General features: G+C 40.6%; 3 protein-coding genes and 1 long non-coding RNA gene across 4 annotated transcripts; all 4 read right to left on the reverse strand.

Moving 5' to 3' along the window:
• Positions 1-3117: 3117 nt before the first annotated feature.
• LOC130095123 (zona pellucida sperm-binding protein 3-like) lies at positions 3118-6509 on the reverse strand. The gene is made up of 8 exons (XM_056261777.1): positions 5896-6509; positions 5698-5819; positions 5508-5611; positions 5238-5415; positions 5048-5165; positions 3468-3550; positions 3308-3396; positions 3118-3236 (listed from the first exon to the last, which is right to left on the reverse strand). The coding sequence occupies exons 1-8, from the start codon at positions 6469-6471 to the stop codon at positions 3169-3171; spliced, it is 1338 nt and encodes a 445-aa protein (XP_056117752.1). The 5' UTR covers positions 6472-6509; the 3' UTR covers positions 3118-3168.
• A 3331-nt stretch (positions 6510-9840) lies between these two features.
• Positions 9841-12656, reverse strand: LOC130095116 (uncharacterized). The gene is made up of 2 exons (XM_056261771.1): positions 12593-12656; positions 9841-12442 (listed from the first exon to the last, which is right to left on the reverse strand). Exon 2 carries the CDS (start codon positions 12301-12303, stop codon positions 9841-9843), a length of 2463 nt encoding a protein of 820 aa, XP_056117746.1. The 5' UTR covers positions 12304-12442; positions 12593-12656.
• A 748-nt stretch (positions 12657-13404) lies between these two features.
• LOC130095092 (uncharacterized) lies at positions 13405-13858 on the reverse strand. Its single transcript, XR_008808045.1, has 3 exons — positions 13764-13858; positions 13624-13679; positions 13405-13514 (listed from the first exon to the last, which is right to left on the reverse strand). It is a non-coding gene; the product is annotated as an uncharacterized LOC130095092 (long non-coding RNA).
• A 2459-nt stretch (positions 13859-16317) lies between these two features.
• LOC130095124 (zona pellucida sperm-binding protein 3-like) lies at positions 16318-19706 on the reverse strand. The gene is made up of 8 exons (XM_056261778.1): positions 19096-19706; positions 18898-19019; positions 18708-18811; positions 18438-18615; positions 18248-18365; positions 16668-16750; positions 16508-16596; positions 16318-16436 (listed from the first exon to the last, which is right to left on the reverse strand). Exons 1-8 carry the CDS (start codon positions 19669-19671, stop codon positions 16369-16371), a joined length of 1338 nt encoding a protein of 445 aa, XP_056117753.1. The 5' UTR covers positions 19672-19706; the 3' UTR covers positions 16318-16368.
• Positions 19707-21390: the final 1684 nt, after the last annotated feature.

Here is a 21390-nt window from a genome sequence, read left to right on the forward strand (position 1 = left end):
TGTGTTATTTTGGAAAAAGAAACATTCAGAAGGGTTTTATTGTAATGTGATTCCTTTTAAAAGAAAAAGAGAGAAGTGTGCAATGCTACTCCTGACCGTTAGGGGCAGAGTCGAGCGATGGGTGTTAAGCTGTGCGAGTCGTGAGTTTTTCATTACTCCAGAGAGCTTGAACTTGAACACTGTCTCCTCGTTTCTCTCCTGTGTTACAGGTGGGTAAATGTATAAAAACACTTTAAAGTTGAATTTAACCATGCTGAAATGTGTTTATATATAATGTGAATATAAGTGAATTGTTTTAGAGAAGTGATGCTCGTCAGAGGTTGTTTTTGAGGTTGATTTAAGCGAGAGAGAAAAGCTCGACCGATTAGCGGCCTACTGAAAACGCACATGTAACGTTTGTGAGCGCGTCAGAAAAAATATATACATTTTCCCTTATACAAATGCACATGAAGGTATTTTATAATGGTTAATAAGTATTGTTTAACATACTATATATGTGTTTTGAAGATCGATTGATAATAGTTAATGTGTTAAATAAGGTTTAAAGTTATATTTAAAGTTATATTTGAAGTATATTAATAATTCTGAGAGTGATTTACAGCATCGTATTAATGTGATACTGGAAAAATATTGTGAATAGAAATGATTAATCATTTAAGAGAAGTAATTGAAGTATTTTGCTATGGTTTTTGTATTTCTTTTTTGATGAATAGTGTGAAATATAAAAATACAGAGTCAGTAAACATGAATGTGAAATTGAGAAGTTTATTTTATTGCAGATTGTGAATTGACATGAACACTGAAAGTCATTATAATGTTAAGAAGACATTGAAAATGTGATATGTGAAACATAATGTGACTCTGAGAAACAGAGATTTGTTTAATGCACATATTGTGAATAAATTACTCCAGAGAGCTTGAACTTGAACACTGTCTCCTCGTTTCTCTCCTGTGTTACAGGAGAATAATCTGTTCCTCACGGGTGCCGACGCCACGGTACCCGTTACATAATGCTGAAGTTAATGAACATTTTTGATTAAGGCAACATAAGTTACATAATACAGATATATTAGCCTACTACAGTGATATTTAACCAAAGACTCGCGCTTGAAAGTTGAAAGTAGTTTGTTGAAAGAAAGTTGAAAGTAGTCTGTTGAAAGTAGCCTACTTTGTTGATGCTTTTACACTTTTAAATTTCCTTTTAATGTTCGATGGTTGAAGGGTGAGTAGATTAATGTCATCTCATTGTGACACTTTTTTTAACGTATTGCATTGATAGAGCTAGCCTTTTCACTGATTGTTTACAGCTTAAATGAAGTCACACCGATAATCATGCGATCACACCAATAATTCACGCAAAGCCCTACTGAGTCATGGGGCTTAGGAATAAGGTGGATAGAACATACTTGTTAAGCGGTCGTGAATTACTTATTCAAAACTAGTACCTATTCAAGAGAGTATATGTGATTTCGGACGGAGCCATACTTTTAAAATAGTTTGTCAAACAGAGCAACCATAAACTTTGTATGTTTAATTCAGTAATTTACGTTCCGTACTCATTACAGAAATAAAAAATTGTTTTTGCATTTTAATTTAATTTTGTGTAAAAATGTATTTACTTCTGCAGTTGGATCAAAAATTTAATTTCTCATGGAAGGTGCAGTGTGTTGCATTCTGGGATAATTTGCATGTTATGGTTGCTACTCTGAACATATATATACCTTTCTCAATCTTTCATTTTTATCAGTCATCCTGATTTGTGCATGTGTACCTAATGTAAACAATAAAGGCCTGTTCACACAAAGAATGATATCTACAAAGATAACTTTCGTAGCCTATCCTGTGATTCCTACCCCTAGTCACCACGTCATTTTTCACACGACCCCAGACTGAGCCCATACATGTGTACAAGAGGGATGGTCGTTTTAGTAGAAGTAACCACGCCCACGTCAAACATTCTGGCGCCCTGTTGCTAACGTGAATGGAAATTGACTTGATAATTGACAACTAGACTCCAGAGAATCTTTTTGCACGTGTTTGGTTCCGACCGGGCAAAAAACCTAGGTTTAGCTCACAAAAGTATACAGGTTTCTTGAAAACATCCCCCTGAATTTCACCAGTATGACATCAATCCAAGACATGCTTTCTGTCAAGGATTCCAATGATATAAGACACTTGAGCCTGTGACAAATGGTTTAGGATTTATGACCCATTATGTACTTTCGATCACTGTAGCACCATCAGGTCGAATGGGGTGAGCCTTGGTGACATAAGGGGCTTCTTAGGAACTAAGTTCTAGGAACTAGCCACCATGGGGTGGCTCCCCACGGACCGTTTTCCTGGTTGCATTTGCACCGCCAGTATGAACTCTGAAGTGACATAAGCCACGCTTGTTGTGACTTATTTTGACAACGCAAAAGCCTGAGCAGTGCTCGCATGGTCCATGTTCATTAGTTTATGATTTGTCTAACAGTCCTGTCTCATACATCATTAGAAATAACTGTTATACATAAAAAAGTGGACAGTAATGCAAAGTTATTAGCGCATGTCATGTGGTTGATGTCCAGTGTTGCTAGCTGAGCAGAAATACATATTCATGTTTTGCTTGGTCCCCTCAGTTGCATTGGATTTTCTCCTCAGCGTAAAGGTTAAGAGGCCCATCTATCACGGTTTATGTTTGTAGAGTTTCTGAAGTTAATGGCTATAATCTATGTGTGTTTACACAGCCTTTATAATGGCAAGTGCTGGTGTTTCGCGTGCGTTCGGCCAATCAGCGTACACTTACGTCACAGATAGTTCCTATAGTGCTCTGAAGGAGGAGCTAAATTAGTTCCTAGAAATAAAATCGTTCCTAGTTCCTGCGGTGCGAACACGCCAAAATCCAGGTACTTCCGCCAATAGTTCTAGGAACTATGAAAAGGTTCCTCTGGTGCGAAAGCCCCAATAAACAGGGTGGGTATACTAGCATCCCTCAAAGTTTCAAGTCCTTATTTTGTGTTGTAATAGGCCTAGCCCCACAAATGACTTGAGCAAAATGTCACCCCATATAGGCTTTTTGTGGTACATGTCTGAACAGAAACCATGTAAACTGCAAGTAAAGACATCAAAAAACCCAAATATATTAACAACATTTATTAAAAATCACCAGAAGTCACATGAGATTTCCAGTTATTTTTGGCCATAGCCATATTCTTTAACATTGATGGGGCCGACAGATGCTCTTTCCCAGCGTAGATCTGAGGAACAAATGATTAGTGAGAACTAAAGCCATGCATGACAATAACAACTTATCAGAGTTAGTCCAAACCTGTAAGCAGTTGATCACTTCCACTTCTGATGCTACACGTTGTGTCACAGCAGCCACACACCTGGTCAGAATCATCTGCAGACACCCACCTGACAAAACAAACCCTCAAATAAGTTAACGCAACCAATTCACCTGTACACTTATTTAGCGGGCAACATACCCATTAGCAGAGAATGAACAAGCTTTCTGTTCAGAACTTGGAGAGGTTGCTGCAGCCACCTTCAAAATGCATGTGATGTAGACCTGCAGAGACAATGGTTTGTACACCATGGCAGCATATCATACAAAGAGTTGCACAACTACAGGACATCAGTGTTGGGCAGTAACGCGTTACTAGTAACGCATTACAGTAACGCAGTTACTTTTGACAGTAACTAATACTGTAACGCATTACTTTTTAAATAAATTAACTCCGTTACCGTTACCATATGGCGCGTTGTCCGTTACTTTTTTAAATTAATTAGTTGCTGGAGCGGCTGAGAAGTGTGCGCTGTCATTACACAGTACGAGAGCACTGAAGAGACTGCTAGCATTATACAGAGCGAGAGGACACATAACAAACTCACTGGCTGAGTTGTTTACGTACACGTGAGGCAGCGCGAGCACGGAGATTACAAGCTGCACGGAGAGCGCTGAGCACTTGATGCGCATTTAAAACACAGACAGCGAAACGGTATGAATACAGAACACTTAAGTACACATTGCCATATCATTATAAAGTAATTATTTTTTTGACTAGATGCTGCATCAGCACATTCAGCAGAGAAAGAACAGAAGCTTGCCGTCGAGTCTGAGAGGAATAACATTAGTAACGGCTAACTTACCTCAAGCGATTAAAGCAATGTGACAAAAACACACGCAGACCTGACCCACATGTTTTATGTCGCAATTGTTACCATCTATTTGCATTAGTTTATATCCAGCTGGTCACTTTTATGCATTCATTAGCCGGCGAAGTTGTATTTTAAAAACTAGTGACGTGATTGATTGCTTACATTGATATGTCCATGCAGCCGACATCAAGTCTAATCAAGTGTTCTAAAATTTAAGCAAATAAAGTGAAAGACTGTACATGTAATATAGGTCTACATTTATGTAATTTTAATGCTCTGGCCTTTGCAGATATTTAAATATGGCCATCTTCTTTAAGCTTGAATCATATAAATGTCACTTTACAATAAGATTACAATTTTAGCATTAAATATGGTTAATAAATGTTGTAGAAGTATCATTCATTGTTAGATGTATTTGTATCTCCTTAGTTAATGTAGGCCTACTATGAATTAACAAGAATGATCAAGGTACAATTGTATTGCTCAAATATTAATTCATGCAGTAAAAACCACAGTGGTAAAAACGTATACTGTCAGCTGCATGAAAATATCAATGTTGAGAAAGCAAACAAGTCACTAGCTTTAAAAATGCTTGTTTTGTTATTTATTTCAGAAATCCTTGATATATTCAGTTTGTGCTGGTCTGACTTAAATAAAATAGTGTTTAAAAATTACTTTCTGTTTAAGTCAGTTTTGTGTTTGTATAGACCATAACGCATAAAAGGGCATTAATGGGAACATTTAAGAACTTTCTTTAAAAAAGTAACTAAAAAGTTACTTTTAACAGTAACGCATTACTTTTTGGTGTAAGTAATCAACAAAGTAATTGAGTTACTTTTTGAATGAAGTAACTAGTAACTAGTTACTATTTCTTAGTAACTAGCACAACACTGCAGGACATGCATACCAGCCCACTGTCTGCTTGCTGGAACCGGAACGCCTCTAGCTGAAAATCTAGCTTATCACCTTGAGTCCGGGGCATAAAGTGAGATGTGGAGCCTGTGAGCTTGGCATCAACCAGGCACCTGTGAACAGAACCCAGTTAGAAATCACACAACCCTTATGGAAGCTGGGATACATGAGGTAGCACCTCTTACCCATTATTCTCAATAAAGGAGTATCTGGGGACAGAAGCAACATCAGGGACTGCAGTAGCCACGCAGCTGTCCACAAACACACGGATGGGAACATGGCTGTACAAACGCACTGATGCTTCAAGATTTATCATGTCACCCAGGAAGTACTGGTTAGAAGGTCTCTCAAATCTCCAGTCATCTGAAAAAAAATTAAATAATAATAATTATTATTATTATTATCTTAACAGATGATTCACAAGCATTCTACAAATCTGTATGGGCTACACCAACCAGTCATGAGCTTGAGGGAGAAGACGAACACGTCCTCTGCAACCTCAGTTGAGGCATATGGGATCCAAGTGGGCATTAAGGCATCGCTGCTCACATTATGTGTTCTGTAGGAGTTAAACAAGCGGTCATCTCTTGCCCATAAACGGCAGGATTAGAACATTGGGTGAGCCTGAATTAATTGAATCCTCACCTTGGATAATGACACTCGATACCAACCACCGCACCACTGCTCCTGACAATAGGAACACCATATGAAGCCTCTTGTGGGGTGTACATAATGTTGAACCTATAGACAAGCTCATCCTCAGTCACCTAAACAGAAAGGTTAATAGAAGAACAGTCACATGGACGGTTCAGAATACCTATGATTGTCACAACAGAACCTTACCATTGATGTGCCGCTACATCCATGCAGTTCAGACTCAAAGATCAGCACTTGAGCAGAAGAATCCTCTCCAGTTGCAGTACAGCCTCCCAGTGTAAAACCAGAGGACAACAGTGGGTGCCCAGTCCCAAAGAAGTCCTTCATCACTTCCACATATACTGAATTCTCTCCACACTGAGCAGCTACACTGTTGGCAGGGACAGGATAAGGCAACTCAAAAGGAACGTCTGGCTGCTGTGGTTCCTCTGGTAGACTTGGAAAGCTCCACGTCAGTGTCGCCACTGGACCCTGCAACAGCTCTTTTAATTGAACACCCATAAGATCTTGAGAAGACTTTCCAAAGTCAGTCCTGACTGGTGTCTGGACAGGAAACGGAGCGGGAAAACTTTGTGGTGCAAATGCAGTGTTACTGGGAACCAAAGACATCCTGGAATCAGCCTGTTGAGAAGCTTGAGCTAATGTTCTAGGCCTAAACTCGCTTGGACTCCGATTATGTGCTGCTCTTGCTCTCCATTGTGCTTCAGAAAATCCAAGTGCAAGAATAAACACCAATCCAAATCCAACCTGCCAAAACCCCATTATTGCCAAGCTTGTTTTAATGACACATTAGGGTGCAACCATCCAAATTTATGCAGATGTAAATCAGAATGGCTCCACCTCTCTTGTGACAAGCATCATTTTTCCCTAGACCTGCCAATTTACTCAATCAATATGTCACAGGTGAAAGTCATTGATTCTTTACTACGCAGAATAAAATGAATTTACATATAAGGGCATGTTATTAGTAGCTAAATGATTGCTTGTTTTAAATAACAAAATGAAAGGATCAATTCTCTGGAACACAAATAACCTCAAGTCTTTTTGTTTCTTCCTTTTTTTATTAATTCAGAAACATGGCCACAGACAGAATTGCACACTAGAGTATCCAGAATAATAAAGTTTAGTATGTTTCAGGTTTAGATTATAACAAACGTTCTTCCCTCACATCAACAGCAATCTTCACGGGGGTCTGAAATGGAGAAATTTAGTTCAGAACCAAAGGAATGCAGGATCATAACATTATTTGATTATAGATTCACTGATATGTTTTCTCCCCATTGCAACTGTTATGTTTAGGTTGATCAGAGTGTTTGTGGATTCATTGTAGACTTCATTTTTTCTTGAACTAGGCCTATACTATACGCTGGTCAGCACTGAAAGACTATAATCTGAACAGTCTACTAAAACAATTTATTTTAAAATACAAAAGTTAAGCTCATTAGACATTAAGAACTTAAAAAAAATGTTGGTGTTTGAAACATGACATAGCACACATTAAAACATGCTGGAGAATGTTAAAGAAAATATAGTTAAGTTCACAAATAGTTTGTGAAGCAGCACAGTGATCTCGGTCACTATCTCTCCCGACTTGTCTGTCACCATGACGATAATGAAATTCTCCATGACGACCCCTGTCATCAGCATTTCTTTTGCTACGGGACCCTTCTTTTGAAGAAGAGCTAGAGTAAGAGTCTGAAACTGAGCGCTACTGAAGCCGCTCATTTTGGTCCCTGAGCTGAGGGCAGGGAGCGGCAGCATGGAGGAAACTGAGGAGGACGACGATGGAGAGTAGGACTGGTGGGCTCTGTCAGGCCCCTCAGGTGCTCCTGGAGGCAAATAACTTAGACTTCCTGCATGGGTCTACCCAGAGGAGCTGTAAGTTTAGGAGGAACACCTTGATGCTCCGTGCGATACGATAATCGATACGCTGGCGTCAAATAGCGATATTTTTTTTAAATAAAATAAGGCGCTCTAAATAGATTTCCCTGCTCCCAGCGTCGCTACTTCATGGGTCCTCGAGGTGGCGCTCAACATGTAAACGTGAAACGTGGACATAAGTTAACTAGCCTAAGAAAAAGAGGCTTTTATCGGGATGGTGGAAATCAGTGCGAGTAGCCTACAATAATAGATGCCCCAGTCATGTTTAAGTTCAAAGTCTATGTAGTTCAAAGTAGCTATGTGATTTCGGACGGAGCCATACTTTTTAAAATAGTTTGTCAAACAGAACAACCATAAACGTTGTTTGTTTAATTCAGCAATTTACGTTCCGCAATCATCAAAGAAATAAAAAGCTGTTTTTGCATTTTTTATTTAATTTTGTGTAAAAATGTATTTACTTCTGCAGTTGGATCAAAACATGAGAATTAAATTTCTCATGGAAGGTACAGTGTGTTGCATTCTGGGATAATTTGCATGTTATGGTAGTATGCTATTCTGAACATATCTATATACCCTTCTCAATCTTTCATTTTTACAAAAGTATACAGGTTTCTTGAAAACATCCCCCTGAATTTCAACAAAATGACATCATTCCAAGACATGCTTTCTGTCAAGGATTCCAATGATATAAGACACTTGAGCCTGTGACAAGTTGTTTAGGATTTATGTATCCATTATGTACTTTTGATCACTGTAGCACCACCATCAGGTCGATTGGGGTGAGCCTCGGTGACACAATATATGCAGAAGTTATGACACACTTCCTGTTTCCTTTTTTTTTGCCATAAATTTGTTGCCTTGCCACAGCCAAACTGTTCGGGATATTGAAAATCTGATCGAAAAGTTGTTTTGCCCGATGAGATCAATAAGTGTATGAAGTTTGGCTACTTTAGGTAAAAAGGGTTGCGCTACAGAGCCCCTCAAATACAACCTATGACCCCACCATGTCATCTTGTGTGGTCACTTGTGTCATCAGTGACCCTGATGGCTGACAATTTCAACGTGTGCAAAGTGTTTTTGAGCAGGTTAAGGGCCCCAAATTAAGTGGATGAGTAAACAGTTTCTCATAAATGCGACTGAGAACATAATGTCATTGATATGACAATTGAATACAATAGAATCGAGATATTAATGCCACAATTTTAATATTCATAAATAAGGATTTGTACACATTTGTAAGTCTGTAAAGTTGTTTGATGTTATAGGGCTGTCAATACGTCAATATTGTAGGTTTCAGTGTCTATGGAAACACAAGTAAATGTACGTGTGGCAAAATACATACGAATACTCATGAGAACATGTTGTCCATTTCTATCGGCAAAGTATCTCAAACACTGAATTTCTTAAGTACAATGCCATGTTTTTTATCCACGCTTTTGCCCACTAAAATGTCTCAGAAATGGTCTCAAAAGGGGAAGACAGCCTTATGTGGTTCTTGGTTTTAATGATCACAGCGCCACTCTGTGGTAGCAGGCTGAATGTCATTTACAAGCTATTATTCATAACTGTTTTAAGCAGTGGACAAATGAAATAGAACAGTGGAATGAGAAAATTAACCCAAAATAAGGCCCAATTTATTATGGACCAGCCAAAGAGGGTCTAGAAGCTATTTTTATCTTCAGTTTTTAACCTCAGGTTAAGTTCAGCAAAGTTATTGATTTGAATCTCTGGCCAGTAGATGATTTTTGCAATGGTTTTTCACTTGCCCAATAAACTTTAAATTTGATCAACCATGTATTAAATTCTTTATTTGAATCAATGGACAAACCAATGAATATTAATAGATCTGGCATCAGTGCAAAAACATTAACATTTGAGGTGAATATTCAAAAGCAAAACAAACATTAGAAAAATTAAAGCTTTGACTAGAAAATAGTATTGCACCTATCAGGATTTTGAGGCAGGTACTGATCACCAATATTTAACACCAAGATCAACGATATACCGACAGCTGATATCTCTCTTTCTTAAGCAAATTTTAGTTAACTGGTCAATGCCAACAAAACGTGATTAAGACAGCAACTGACTCAACCAATTTGGCACACAAAACCCTACATGGCACCCCTTTTCCAAGTTAAACAAACTCAACTAACATGGAATTCTATCCTTTGAATGTAGCTTAAACACAAAACAGCACAAGAAAAAACACTTTGTTACAAACATTTATTAGATTTTATATTCTGGAAGACGTCACTTTGCATAATGTCGCTGTTTTATAGAGTCCCTTAGCCCTTTACGGAGTATAGCTGATTGAGGAATGGTTGATTGTATTAGGTTTGAACCTGTGGGGCGTTGCATGGTCACAAAATGCTCAGAGATTTGGTTACTGCTTGTAGAGTCAGAAGGAGCTTGAGATGGGAGTCTAGAGGGTCTTTCAACTACACCAATGAGACCCAGGGTTCGCAGAGAGTCTGAGCTATACAGGCCATTTGACCGCTTATCATTGGTAGACTGGCTAGAAACAGCTAGGGGAGAGGAACCAAGCTTGGCATATGCATGAGACCCAGGGGTGTACTTGCTAGAGGGGCTTTGAGAATGAAGAGAAAAGCCACCATATCTGCTGCTACCACCCTGTGCAGAAACAAACGGTCCAGGATCTCCTGAAGATGAGCCTCCTGCTGATGACAGGGAAGGAAACAAACTCTGCATTGGAGAGCTTTGAGACAGAGAGCTACCCTGTGATGTAGCTGCACCTGAGGTCTGAATACCTTGTGAAGGCTGCCATCTTTGAGACTTCTGGCTTTGGGACCCAGAATAGCTTTGAAATGCTTGGCTGGACTGGTCGGCAACACCTTGGGGTGAGGACAACGATACACAATGACAATTATAGGAGGATGGAGACCCAGAGGCAAACTGACTTGTGGTATCTTGAGGCTGGAGTGATCCACCATAGGTGGTGCTTCCCTGCAGGGTGAATGGCTTAGAGGACCCTGACTGGGTACCATAGCTAGAGGCAATCTGCTTCCGTGAACTCTGGACTGTAGCAGACTGACTGGAGGCACCTTGGGGTGAGGATAGTGATACACTTGGATAGTAGGATGGAGACCCAGAGGCAAACTGACTTGTGGTACCTTGAGGCTGGAGTGATCCACCATAAGTGGTGCTTCCCTGCAGGGTGAATGGCTTAGAGGACCCTGACTGGGTGCCATAGCTAGAGGAAAACTGCTTCCGTGAACTCTGGACTGTAGCAGACTGACTGGAGGCACCTTGGGGCGAGGATAGTGATACACTTGGATAGTAGGATGGAGACCCAGAGGCAAGCTGACTTGTGGTACCTTGAGGCTGGAGTGATCCACCATAGGTGGTGCTTCCCTGCCATTTGAAGGGAGCAGAGGGTCCTTCCTGGGCGCCAGAGTTGCCTGTGAAGGTAGAGGTAAACTGCTTCTGTGAACTCTGGACTGCAGCAGACTGACTGGAGGCACCTTGGGGTGAGGATAGTGATAAACTTGAATAGGATGGAGACCCAGAGGCAAACTGACTTGTGGTACCTTGAGGCTGGAGTGATCCACCATAGGTGGTGCTTCCCTGCCATTTGAAGGGAGCAGAGGGTCCTTCCTGGGTGCCAGAGTTGCCTGTGAAGGTAGAGGTAAACTGCTTCTGTGAACTCTGGACTGCAGCAGACTGACTGGAGGCACCTTGGGGCGAGGATAGTGATAAACTTGAATAGGATGGAGACCCAGAGGAAAACTGACTTGTGGTACCTTGAGGCTGGAGTGATCCACCATAAGTGGTGCTTCCATGCAGGGTGAATGGCTTAGAGGACCCTGACTGGGTTCCATAGCTAGACGCAAACTGCTTCCGTGAACTCTGGACTGTAGCAGACTGACTGGAGGCACCTTGGGGCGAGGATAGTGATACACTTGGATAGTAGGATGGAGACCCAGAGGCAAACTGACTTGTGGTACCTTGAGGCTGGAGTGATCCACCATAAGTGGTGCTTCCCTGCAGGGTGAATGGCTTAGAGGACCCTGACTGGGTGCCATAGGTAGAGGTAAACTGCTTCCGTGAACTCTGGACTGTAGCAGACCGACTGGCAGAACCTTGGGGTGAGGATAGTGTTACAATTGGAAAGGAGGATGAAGACCCAGAGGCAAACTGACTTGAGGTATCTTGAGGCTGGAGTGTTCCACCATAGGTGGTGCTTTCCTGCCATTTGAAGGGACCAGAGGGCCCTTCCTGGGTGCCAGAGTTGCCTGTGAAGGTAGAGGCAAACTGCTTCCGTGAACTCTGGAATGTAGCAGACTGACTGGAGGCACCTTGGGGTGAGGATAGTGATACACTTTGATGGTAAGATGGAGACCCAGAGGCAAACTGACTTGTGGTACCTTGAGGCTGGAGTGATCCACCATAAGTGGTGCTTCCCTGCAGGGTGAATGGCTTAGAGGACCCTGACTGGGTGCCATAGCTAGAGGCAAACTGCTTCCGTGAACTCTGGACTGTAGCAGACTGACTGGAGGCACCTTGGGGTGAAGATAGTGATACACTTGGATAGTAGGTTGGAGACCCAGAGGCAAACTGACTTGTGGTACCTTGAGGCTGGACAGAACCACTGTAAGTGCTACTCATTCCCTGGGAGGCAAAGCCAGTAGAGCCCCCAAACCAAGGAAAAGAGCTACTTTTTGACTGGCTATAAATAGCTGGGTGTGATGACATGGGAAAACTCACATATTTGGTATGGGACGCAGGGGCATACAGACCCAGAGTGCCCTGAGGCTTCAGATATAAGCTAGAAGTAGAACCACTACCTCCCTGCACAGGGAAAAAATTACTGGAAGTGAATTGAGTGGCAGACCTGCTCTGGGTGCTTGTAGACACACTAGGGGAACTTTGAACGCTTGTGGACTGGCTAGAAATGCTTTGAGAGAGACTACCCTGAGTGTCTAGAGGTGAAGCAGGACCTGTTGACTGTGAATCTGAACTGCTCTCAGAGCCAAGCATAAACAAGCTGGGAGTGCTTTGACCATTAGTAGACTGGCTGGAGACCTCCAAGGGTGAGGGTAGAAGCTGACTGGAGTTGTCTTGTGATTGGGGAGACAGGTCAACAAGAGAGCTAAGCCCTGCCACTTCCCCTTGAAAAGAAGAGCCAGAAGCTTCCAACAAACTGCCCGAACTTCCCTGAAAGCTAGAACTATACAAACTGGGGGTACTCTGGTCACTGGTAGACTGACTAGAAAGAGATGAAGAACTGAGCACGTTATAGGAGCCTGGGTTATATTGACTCGAGGCACCTTGAGACTGAGGCAAGCCACTGTAACTGCTTTCACCCTGAGGGGAGATGGATTGACCAGAGCCTTCTGAAGCCAGCACTGGGCTACCTTGAGAAGTGTACGTGGCACCTGGAGCAGATGAACTGCTGTAAGAGATGCTCTCCTGAGAGAACACAGGCAAAGTGGCTTCTGCTGATTTAGCACCAGAGGTTTCCAGGGAGCTGGACATGTACAAACTAGGGGAGCTTTGATCACTGGTGGACAGGCCAGAAGTGCCAAGTATGGCAGGGAAGCTACTTTCTCCTTGTGTAGAAACACTAGTAGTATCTGTAGCGGCTGATCCAGAGGAACCCTGGAGCGATGTCAAACGGCCTGCATACCGTTCATTTAAGGGTAGAGGCAAGGACGCTAAAACAGAGCTGCTTGGAGCTGTCTGGGCATGGGACATTAATTCATGCCTGCTGGAAACACCACCTTTAACAAATTGGAGTAAGTTTAACCTTTTCAGGGGTCTGTTAGTGAATAAACTAGAGCCCACTTCTTCAGGCAAAATCCCAGTCACAGGGACCTCTGCCACAGAAGACTGGACTGCACGAGGTGAGAAAGTTTTGTCTGAAGGTTGGCCCCACCGGTGGTGGGCATCTGAATGAGCCCCACCTGTGAATTAGACAAAAGACGACTTGTAGAAAAAGAAACCTCACAATTTAAAATACTCTGTAAGAGAAATAATAAAAAATAAAAAACCCACCAAAAACATTAATCTTACCTTTAAATCCATGAGCATTACTCAAAAAGAGCAGGAAGGTTACAAACAAGGGTAACCTAAAAGTAAATATATAAAATACATAAAGTAAATTAATTATTTGCTGAATCATCCACAAACCGAGATTGATTGAATAAACTCACTGTGTCCACCCTTTATCCATGGCAAACAAAAAACCCTGAGTACTCCAAAGCCCCAACATTCACTTTCTCAAACCACCACACAGACACTACAATTGCAAACATATGTAACTGGAGATAAGTGTATTTTATAGGCCTTCATCAGTCCAATTAGGGCAAATAACTAATTACATGAAACATTGTTCACCTGGGAAACTAACTGGCTGTTAAAAGATAATTGATTATTGTTTTTTGAAGGCTCTGATTCCCTGTGCTGTTTATACATTTTAAAGTGTGTAACTGTGTATTGTCTGCATATGAAATTCTCATACACTTTACACAAAATGTGTCTGATCACATCAGGTTGACCTTTATAAATAGTTGTGTTTAATTGTCATAATGTAAAACAAACTGTGCAGAGAGACAATTACTGATATATGGGGTAGGTAAGTTTTAGGATTGGGCACATGCAGAAGTAAGAACAAAGCTCAGTTTATGCTAAATTGGGGGGGAATTTAATGCTAAATTGCGTCTAAAAACAATCCTGTACCTTTTACCAACTTAGCAAGTTACATGAATATGTATGTATGTATGTATGTATGTCATGGCGATGGTAGACCACGCTCCGACAGCCCCAACACAGAGTTCCTCCATCCATTTCGGTCAGAGGCTGCAAGTCTTCAATCCTCGACGATATTCAGACTCATTTTTTCCAGATCCTCTGGAAAAATTTAACAATTTAACACACTGAGAAACTCACAAAAAAACGTCCACACTGCGGGGCAGCAACGATATTTATAACATGTTTGCTTTAATAAAAGAAACAAATACCAAGAACAGCAATGAAAACAACTTTGTAATCCATCAGTGTAGACTTGTGTACTAGATTTGAGCAGAGAGATAGATTTGAGCAGAGAGATTGAGTAACAATCTATATGTACCAAAATGTATTTACACCAGGTGAAGGTTTGAGGATTTGATTCAAATCAGACAGAGTCACAGCTGATTGAAAGACAAAGTGAATGAAGGAAGACTAATGTTTGGAGTCTCGGGGATAAAGCTCAGCCAAAATGCTCTGAGGACTCCTGTTCAGCATCTCTTTGGGGAAGATTCTCAAGAGTTGGAGACTGTTTACCAGTTAGTTGAGCCAGAAAATTCAACATTTTTGATAATTATGTCTGTAAAATTCTCAGCAACAAGGCTTTTTTCAACCCTGTTTAAATATAGGCCTATGCTGCAAACTAGTGGTTATACTATGTATTACATTTTATTTCTTTCAACCAGATAACACAAATGCATTTTATGAAAAATAATAAAATGTGTTTTTTACTTCTTATTTGTATTATTTTATATAGAAATAAATGGTGTACAATTTATTATTTAGAAGATATGAGACTCTTCCTGTTTCCCTTTTTGTCAGTATTTTATTTCATCAAGTCCATTCAAGATACCCGTTTGAAATTTAGCCTCTTCAATATATTGGCATCATGTTGAGAATGTTTGGTGTGAATCGTATGAGGCTCCTTGGAGCAGTAGGTAAAAATTCAGAGCTTGATTCCAAAAATCCACATTCAAACAAAAATATCTAACTTCCTGTTGGTCGGAGCTAATGACTGTAAATTAGAAAGTCGTCCGGCTCGATGAGAATAATATACAGTATGTACTAAGTTTGTTGACTGTAGGTAAAACTAACCACCCACTTTAGTTAAAAGGTGACGCTACTTAGCCGCTCCTACACGCCCATTTTTAAGGCTTTGCCCATGTCTACTGGCTGACAACTCTGATGTGTGTGTCTGTCGAGTTTCATGCAATTTGAAGCATGCTAAGAGTCTCAGAAATACCCAAAAGAAATTTAAAAGTTTGATGCGTTGCCATAACAACAGTATTCAAGAATCCTTTCGCAGGTTTACGTCTGCCGTGTCTTGGCATTATTCTGATAAAGTTTGAAGCAAATCGGGTAAAAAAATAAGACGGTGATTTCAAAGCAGTTTGAAAGTGACATGCTTCCATCTGCACACATGTCCAGTGTGCTAGCTGAGCAGAAATATATAATCATGTTTTGCTTGGTCCCCTCAGTTGCGTTGGATTTTCTCCTCAGCGTAAAGGTTAAGAGGCCCATCTATCACTGTTTTCTACGTTTGTAGAGTTTCTGAAGTTAATGGCTATAATCTATGTGTGTTTACACAGCCTTTATAATGGCAAGTGCTGGTGTTTCGCGTGCGTTCGGCCAATCAGCGTACACTTACGTCACAGATAGTTCCTATAGTGCTCTGAAGGAGGAGCTAAATTAGTTCCTAGAAATAAAATCGTTCCTAGTTCCTGCGGTGCGAACACGCCAAAATCCAGGTACTTCCGCCAATAGTTCTAGGAACTATGAAAAGGTTCCTCTGGTGCGAAAGCCCCAATAAACAGGGTGGGTATACTAGCATCCCTCAAAGTTTCAAGTCCTTATTTTGTGTTGTAATAGGCCTAGCCCCACAAATGACTTGAGCAAAATGTCACCCCATATAGGCTTTTTGTGGTACATGTCTGAACAGAAACCATGTAAACTGCAAGTAAAGACATCAAAAAACCCAAATATATTAACAACATTTATTAAAAATCACCAGAAGTCACATGAGATTTCCAGTTATTTTTGGCCATAGCCATATTCTTTAACATTGATGGGGCCGACAGATGCTCTTTCCCAGCGTAGATCTGAGGAACAAATGATTAGTGAGAACTAAAGCCATGCATGACAATAACAACTTATCAGAGTTAGTCCAAACCTGTAAGCAGTTGATCACTTCCACTTCTGATGCTACACGTTGTGTCACAGCAGCCACACACCTGGTCAGAATCATCTGCAGACACCCACCTGACAAAACAAACCCTCAAATAAGTTAACGCAACCAATTCACCTGTACACTTATTTAGCGGGCAACATACCCATTAGCAGAGAATGAACAAGCTTTCTGTTCAGAACTTGGAGAGGTTGCTGCAGCCACCTTCAAAATGCATGTGATGTAGACCTGCAGAGACAATGGTTTGTACACCATGGCAGCATATCATACAAAGAGTTGCACAACTACAGGACATCAGTGTTGGGCAGTAACGCGTTACTAGTAACGCATTACAGTAACGCAGTTACTTTTGACAGTAACTAATACTGTAACGCATTACTTTTTAAATAAATTAACTCCGTTACCGTTACCATATGGCGCGTTGTCCGTTACTTTTTTAAATTAATTAGTTGCTGGAGCGGCTGAGAAGTGTGCGCTGTCATTACACAGTACGAGAGCACTGAAGAGACTGCTAGCATTATACAGAGCGAGAGGACACATAACAAACTCACTGGCTGAGTTGTTTACGTACACGTGAGGCAGCGCGAGCACGGAGATTACAAGCTGCACGGAGAGCGCTGAGCACTTGATGCGCATTTAAAACACAGACAGCGAAACGGTATGAATACAGAACACTTAAGTACACATTGCCATATCATTATAAAGTAATTATTTTTTTGACTAGATGCTGCATCAGCACATTCAGCAGAGAAAGAACAGAAGCTTGCCGTCGAGTCTGAGAGGAATAACATTAGTAACGGCTAACTTACCTCAAGCGATTAAAGCAATGTGACAAAAACACACGCAGACCTGACCCACATGTTTTATGTCGCAATTGTTACCATCTATTTGCATTAGTTTATATCCAGCTGGTCACTTTTATGCATTCATTAGCCGGCGAAGTTGTATTTTAAAAACTAGTGACGTGATTGATTGCTTACATTGATATGTCCATGCAGCCGACATCAAGTCTAATCAAGTGTTCTAAAATTTAAGCAAATAAAGTGAAAGACTGTACATGTAATATAGGTCTACATTTATGTAATTTTAATGCTCTGGCCTTTGCAGATATTTAAATATGGCCATCTTCTTTAAGCTTGAATCATATAAATGTCACTTTACAATAAGATTACAATTTTAGCATTAAATATGGTTAATAAATGTTGTAGAAGTATCATTCATTGTTAGATGTATTTGTATCTCCTTAGTTAATGTAGGCCTACTATGAATTAACAAGAATGATCAAGGTACAATTGTATTGCTCAAATATTAATTCATGCAGTAAAAACCACAGTGGTAAAAACGTATACTGTCAGCTGCATGAAAATATCAATGTTGAGAAAGCAAACAAGTCACTAGCTTTAAAAATGCTTGTTTTGTTATTTATTTCAGAAATCCTTGATATATTCAGTTTGTGCTGGTCTGACTTAAATAAAATAGTGTTTAAAAATTACTTTCTGTTTAAGTCAGTTTTGTGTTTGTATAGACCATAACGCATAAAAGGGCATTAATGGGAACATTTAAGAACTTTCTTTAAAAAAGTAACTAAAAAGTTACTTTTAACAGTAACGCATTACTTTTTGGTGTAAGTAATCAACAAAGTAATTGAGTTACTTTTTGAATGAAGTAACTAGTAACTAGTTACTATTTCTTAGTAACTAGCACAACACTGCAGGACATGCATACCAGCCCACTGTCTGCTTGCTGGAACCGGAACGCCTCTAGCTGAAAATCTAGCTTATCACCTTGAGTCCGGGGCATAAAGTGAGATGTGGAGCCTGTGAGCTTGGCATCAACCAGGCACCTGTGAACAGAACCCAGTTAGAAATCACACAACCCTTATGGAAGCTGGGATACATGAGGTAGCACCTCTTACCCATTATTCTCAATAAAGGAGTATCTGGGGACAGAAGCAACATCAGGGACTGCAGTAGCCACGCAGCTGTCCACAAACACACGGATGGGAACATGGCTGTACAAACGCACTGATGCTTCAAGATTTATCATGTCACCCAGGAAGTACTGGTTAGAAGGTCTCTCAAATCTCCAGTCATCTGAAAAAAAATTAAATAATAATAATTATTATTATTATTATCTTAACAGATGATTCACAAGCATTCTACAAATCTGTATGGGCTACACCAACCAGTCATGAGCTTGAGGGAGAAGACGAACACGTCCTCTGCAACCTCAGTTGAGGCATATGGGATCCAAGTGGGCATTAAGGCATCGCTGCTCACATTATGTGTTCTGTAGGAGTTAAACAAGCGGTCATCTCTTGCCCATAAACGGCAGGATTAGAACATTGGGTGAGCCTGAATTAATTGAATCCTCACCTTGGATAATGACACTCGATACCAACCACCGCACCACTGCTCCTGACAATAGGAACACCATATGAAGCCTCTTGTGGGGTGTACATAATGTTGAACCTATAGACAAGCTCATCCTCAGTCACCTAAACAGAAAGGTTAATAGAAGAACAGTCACATGGACGGTTCAGAATACCTATGATTGTCACAACAGAACCTTACCATTGATGTGCCGCTACATCCATGCAGTTCAGACTCAAAGATCAGCACTTGAGCAGAAGAATCCTCTCCAGTTGCAGTACAGCCTCCCAGTGTAAAACCAGAGGACAACAGTGGGTGCCCAGTCCCAAAGAAGTCCTTCATCACTTCCACATATACTGAATTCTCTCCACACTGAGCAGCTACACTGTTGGCAGGGACAGGATAAGGCAACTCAAAAGGAACGTCTGGCTGCTGTGGTTCCTCTGGTAGACTTGGAAAGCTCCACGTCAGTGTCGCCACTGGACCCTGCAACAGCTCTTTTAATTGAACACCCATAAGATCTTGAGAAGACTTTCCAAAGTCAGTCCTGACTGGTGTCTGGACAGGAAACGGAGCGGGAAAACTTTGTGGTGCAAATGCAGTGTTACTGGGAACCAAAGACATCCTGGAATCAGCCTGTTGAGAAGCTTGAGCTAATGTTCTAGGCCTAAACTCGCTTGGACTCCGATTATGTGCTGCTCTTGCTCTCCATTGTGCTTCAGAAAATCCAAGTGCAAGAATAAACACCAATCCAAATCCAACCTGCCAAAACCCCATTATTGCCAAGCTTGTTTTAATGACACATTAGGGTGCAACCATCCAAATTTATGCAGATGTAAATCAGAATGGCTCCACCTCTCTTGTGACAAGCATCATTTTTCCCTAGACCTGCCAATTTACTCAATCAATATGTCACAGGTGAAAGTCATTGATTCTTTACTACGCAGAATAAAATGAATTTACATATAAGGGCATGTTATTAGTAGCTAAATGATTGCTTGTTTTAAATAACAAAATGAAAGGATCAATTCTCTGGAACACAAATAACCTCAAGTCTTTTTGTTTCTTCCTTTTTTTATTAATTCAGAAACATGGCCACAGACAGAATTGCACACTAGAGTATCCAGAATAATAAAGTTTAGTATGTTTCAGGTTTAGATTATAACAAACGTTCTTCCCTCACATCAACAGCAATCTTCACGGGGGTCTGAAATGGAGAAATTTAGTTCAGAACCAAAGGAATGCAGGATCATAACATTATTTGATTATAGATTCACTGATATGTTTTCTCCCCATTGCAACTGTTATGTTTAGGTTGATCAGAGTGTTTGTGGATTCATTGTAGACTTCATTTTTTCTTGAACTAGGCCTATACTATACGCTGGTCAGCACTGAAAGACTATAATCTGAACAGTCTACTAAAACAATTTATTTTAAAATACAAAAGTTAAGCTCATTAGACATTAAGAACTTAAAAAAAATGTTGGTGTTTGAAACATGACATAGCACACATTAAAACATGCTGGAGAATGTTAAAGAAAATATAGTTAAGTTCACAAATAGTTTGTGAAGCAGCACAGTGATCTCGGTCACTATCTCTCCCGACTTGTCTGTCACCATGACGATAATGAAATTCTCCATGACGACCCCTGTCATCAGCATTTCTTTTGCTACGGGACCCTTCTTTTGAAGAAGAGCTAGAGTAAGAGTCTGAAACTGAGCGCTACTGAAGCCGCTCATTTTGGTCCCTGAGCTGAGGGCAGGGAGCGGCAGCATGGAGGAAACTGAGGAGGACGACGATGGAGAGTAGGACTGGTGGGCTCTGTCAGGCCCCTCAGGTGCTCCTGGAGGCAAATAACTTAGACTTCCTGCATGGGTCTACCCAGAGGAGCTGTAAGTTTAGGAGGAACACCTTGATGCTCCGTGCGATACGATAATCGATACGCTGGCGTCAAATAGCGATATTTTTTTTAAATAAAATAAGGCGCTCTAAATAGATTTCCCTGCTCCCAGCGTCGCTACTTCATGGGTCCTCGAGGTGGCGCTCAACATGTAAACGTGAAACGTGGACATAAGTTAACTAGCCTAAGAAAAAGAGGCTTTTATCGGGATGGTGGAAATCAGTGCGAGTAGCCTACAATAATAGATGCCCCAGTCATGTTTAAGTTCAAAGTCTATGTAGTTCAAAGTAGCTATGTGATTTCGGACGGAGCCATACTTTTTAAAATAGTTTGTCAAACAGAACAACCATAAACGTTGTTTGTTTAATTCAGCAATTTACGTTCCGCAATCATCAAAGAAATAAAAAGCTGTTTTTGCATTTTTTATTTAATTTTGTGTAAAAATGTATTTACTTCTGCAGTTGGATCAAAACATGAGAATTAAATTTCTCATGGAAGGTACAGTGTGTTGCATTCTGGGATAATTTGCATGTTATGGTAGTATGCTATTCTGAACATATCTATATACCCTTCTCAATCTTTCATTTTTACAAAA

The sequence above is a fragment of the Rhinichthys klamathensis genome, unplaced genomic scaffold, assembly GCF_029890125.1.
Source record: "Rhinichthys klamathensis goyatoka isolate OS25496 unplaced genomic scaffold, OSU_Roscu_1.1 h1tg000185l_1, whole genome shotgun sequence".
Taxonomy (NCBI): Eukaryota; Metazoa; Chordata; class Actinopteri; order Cypriniformes; family Leuciscidae; genus Rhinichthys; species Rhinichthys klamathensis.

Bases quoted from the DNA above. Each gene is read 5' to 3' on its own strand.
- LOC130095123 (XM_056261777.1), bottom strand. From the start codon at position 6,471: ATGGGGTTTTGGCAGGTTGGATTTGGATTGGTGTTTATTCTTGCACTT. The intron at 3,397-3,467 runs GTATGTTGCCCG...TTGTTTTGTCAG, and splicing joins TGTTCATTCTCTGCTAATGG to GTGGGTGTCTGCAGATGATT. The intron at 3,237-3,307 runs GTTTGGACTAAC...TTTGTTCCTCAG, and splicing joins AAGTGATCAACTGCTTACAG to ATCTACGCTGGGAAAGAGCA.
- LOC130095116 (XM_056261771.1), bottom strand. From the start codon at position 12,303: ATGTCATCACACCCAGCTATTTATAGCCAGTCAAAAAGTAGCTCTTTT.
- LOC130095124 (XM_056261778.1), bottom strand. From the start codon at position 19,671: ATGGGGTTTTGGCAGGTTGGATTTGGATTGGTGTTTATTCTTGCACTT. The intron at 18,812-18,897 runs GTGAGGATTCAA...TAACTCCTACAG, and splicing joins ATCGAGTGTCATTATCCAAG to AACACATAATGTGAGCAGCG. The intron at 16,597-16,667 runs GTATGTTGCCCG...TTGTTTTGTCAG, and splicing joins TGTTCATTCTCTGCTAATGG to GTGGGTGTCTGCAGATGATT.